The sequence below is a fragment of the Gekko japonicus genome, unplaced genomic scaffold (genome assembly GCF_001447785.1).
Source record: "Gekko japonicus isolate JY-2015 unplaced genomic scaffold, Gekko_japonicus_V1.1 scaffold310, whole genome shotgun sequence".
NCBI classification, from domain to species: Eukaryota; Metazoa; Chordata; class Lepidosauria; order Squamata; family Gekkonidae; genus Gekko; species Gekko japonicus.
This window is the reverse complement of record NW_015174851.1, coordinates 53,083-56,512: the sequence shown is the minus strand read 5'-3', so window position 1 is coordinate 56,512 and position 3,430 is coordinate 53,083. Positions and strand designations below refer to the sequence as shown.

Here is a 3,430-nt window from a genome sequence, read left to right as displayed (position 1 = left end):
GCTACCTCCATGGGCTCTCATTCCACTCTGGGGCCTGTCATTCCAGTCCCAGACCACTCCTACTACATCCAGGGGCTCTCATTCCACTCTGGGGCCTCTCATTCCAGTTCCAGAACACTTCTGCTACCCCCAGGGGCTGTCATTCCACTCTGAAGCTTGTCATTCCAGTCCCAGACCACTCCTACTACATCCAGGGGCTCTCATTCCACTCTGGGGCCTCTCATTCCAGTTCCAGAACACTTCTGCTACCCCCAGGGGCTGTCATTCCACTCTGAAGCTTGTCATTCCAGTCCCAGACCACTCCTACTACATCCAGGGGCTCTCATTCCACTCTGGGGCCTCTCATTCCAGTCCAGTGGGCGCACAGAGGGGGGTGCCCGAAGGTAGCCTCGCCTAGTGTGCAAAAAACCCTGGGACCGACCCTGCACATACTCAGTCTAACATACCTCATGGGGTTGTTGTGAAAAATAAAATGGAAGAGCATGATGTGAACTTCTTTGGGTCCACATGGGTGAGACAAGCAGGGTATAAATATAATAAATAATAACTACAGCTGAAGATGAGGGCAGATCAAATGTAGGTTGAACAAGGAATGGTAAGGATATGGGGGCCACCAGGAGGAGGAAAAGAGGAAATAGTGTGGGGAAAGGGATACAGGGGGAACTGAGCTGCCCCTCACAAGTCCTTGTGGGTTACCCACCACACAACTGGGCCTGGCCCAGTGGCCAGCACTCCACAACACAGCCAGATTTTCCCAGAAAGAGTCTGCTGGGATAGGTAATGTGGGGAAATGAAAGACTGAAGGGCAGGAAGATAAAGGTAAGTTAGCTGGTGCTTGGGAAGGGGAGAAGGAGGCAGTAAAAGCTGAGAGGCTATAGGGCTTCAGGAAAGGAAAAGAGGACATAGTGGCAGAGGGGAAAATGAAATTCACTCTGAAAGTCTTTGTGGATCCTGTTTGTTTCTCTTCTACACTGTTCCCACTACCAGTGCAATTGGGAGTATTTACACCATCCCTGTTCACTTAAGTGTATTCAGGCCAGTATGAAGTAACTTACTGCTCAAATTGCTGCAACAGCTGTTTGTGAGGGGTATAACTGCACTCTTAGAAACTTGGGCATAAACCAGCCACTTCTTAACCCCCCACATTTAAATAGGAAAGATGAAATATATTCATGTTTCTAAAATTGTAGCTGTCCTTTCCTACATTCAGGGCATTACCACAACATTCTTCAAATATATGATAAACCAGGCACACTCCAATTTCTGCACCAGAATCAATGGAACATGAACTCAGAGACTAGATCATGTCTTTGTTTCTCATTGTCTCCATGGCAGTAAATTGTTCTGTACAGCTCTGCAAATGTCACAGTTATTCAAAAGCTAACAAAGTGGCATGATCAACGGTGGCATTCCCAAAATCATGCCAGGCATTCTTTACATACCAATTTAAATAGATTCTTTTCTTGGAACTAGCAGGGGTTAAAATACTACTGCAAAAATGTGTTAATGATTAGTAATAATAACTAGTAAATAATTTGGGCACCAAGTCCTTTTTCCAATTTAGCAAGAGGTATGGAGGAGATTTTTGCTGATTCCCTCCATCCCAATGCAGACCCCCATATCATGTTCCGCACTGTTCCTGAGGGTCCCTGAACCCCATAACCTGCTTTTCAGAGGATCCAGGGGCTTGCATGAACAATGAGGATGCAGGAAATATCACTCTGTGACTGGAGATCTATTTTTAGTCCTCTGGACCCAATCAAGAGTCTCAGAAGCCAAGGATCTCTCATGGTTCTACTTTTCAGAAGAGAACAACAGAAGATGAACAGGAAATGATCAATGAAGGAAACAAATTAAAAGGAACAGCACATGTTTAAATTATTGTAAATGAATGAAATGAAAGAGGACCAGAGTTAGGAGGTCTGAGGAAAGGGGGAGAATATTCATTGTGGTGCAGAATCATGGAGACTGAGTTCACATCACTGCTCAGTCATAAAGCTTTCAGGGTGGCTGTGTGGAAATTACTCTCATGGTAACCCATGGCGCAGGGCTGTTGTAGGCTGCTTATTGTTCTGAGCCCCTTAGAAGGTGAATGGAATGCAAATGAGATCAGTAAAGATATTATCTGAATGAGGAATTTGGGCATGTGACAGTACTACGCAAGAACAGCTTAATTGTACAAGCAACCCAAGTGATCACATGGGACAGTAAGGGCTGCTTCACACATCACAAATTCCAACTGGTAGACCTGTCGACTGGTGACTAGACGTGTGAGCGGCACTTTGGGCCTGAATTGGATCAGGGCTGCTGCATGTGGGAGAGGGGGCTTAAGCCTCCACCCCCAGTGCCATGTTCCTGACCCCAAACAGCCCCCAGGAACTATGTGCCCTGTTGGGAAATTTGCACCCTCTTATCCTCTGCAACATTGCAGGAGATGCTGAAGTACACTTTGCAGTGGCAGACTGCTTGTAGGGGAGGGGGAAGCTTCTTTGTAAGAAAATGCATTTAGCACTTCTAGTAGACATTTGTAACAAAAGTGAAAATGGGGAGCACCAATACAAGGGGGGGGGAGAAGGAATCAGTTTCATTCTATGCAAATCAATGACGATCTGAGGAATTCAGAATGACAAGGAGAGTTTCTGGCAGCTGTTGGATACATGTTTCTGACTGGAATACAAAAAAAAGTGGAAGGGAGGAGAGAGGGAAAGGCAAGGAAGCTCTAAAGGCGCAACTGAAGAGGAGAAAAGTTTTCAGGAAGAGGGGAGAGGCCCAGGTGCAAGAAGAAGACAAGGAAGCTGGGTGGGGGGGGGGGATCTGGGTGGGATCTGGGGTGGTGGCGGCGTGGGCTACCCAGGGGAGCGGGAAAGGGTTTGGGAGAAGGGAATCGGGTGGGGAGGGAGGGGACTGACCAGACGAGATGACTTAGGTAAAGGGTGGTATTCAGAGGGTCCGCCTGCCGCTGGTGAATGGGGCTCGGGGGCGACGCTCCTGCGACCACACAAGCGAGCCGGGAGACGAGATTACCTGGTGCCTGGGGCGGCCGACGATAGAGGGGAAGACGGCTCGGGGGGCATCGTCTCCCGCGAAGCCTGCCTTGACCAATCCCGAGCCATTGTCGCACACGAGGGCGGTGGTCTCCTCGTCGTCACACATCCTGGGAAGGAAGCAGGGAGCTGAAAGACACAAAGATCGGCGAGACTCATCGCGGGTGGCTGCTGGGCAGGCGGCGGCAGCGCCTAGCAGGTAGAGTCCTCGAGGTCGGCTCGGTCTGCTTTCCCCAGCTCAAGGCGAGCCTTCATTTCCAGCCTGAACGCCCCCCACGACGGCGGGCTTCAGGCAACGGGCCCTTAGCGACATGCCACGCTCCCGTCCGAGGAAGCCATCTCTTGGCAGCCCCTCCCCCGCTGGCTGCGCCTCCCGTATTCACTTC

The 3,430-nt window shown here is 49.8% G+C and overlaps 1 protein-coding gene across 2 annotated transcripts in view; it reads right to left on the bottom strand.

Moving 5' to 3' along the window:
* Positions 1 to 3,430, bottom strand: part of LOC107121602 (actin, alpha cardiac muscle 1) — a 12,620-nt gene that overhangs the window by 8,314 nt on the left and 876 nt on the right. For both annotated transcript variants that reach the window (XM_015424541.1, XM_015424540.1), the window contains exon 2: positions 3,025 to 3,173. In XM_015424541.1, coding sequence (XP_015280027.1) covers positions 3,025 to 3,153 — 129 coding nt within the window. In that variant the 5' untranslated portion in view covers positions 3,154 to 3,173. The remainder of the gene's footprint in view (positions 1 to 3,024; positions 3,174 to 3,430) is intronic.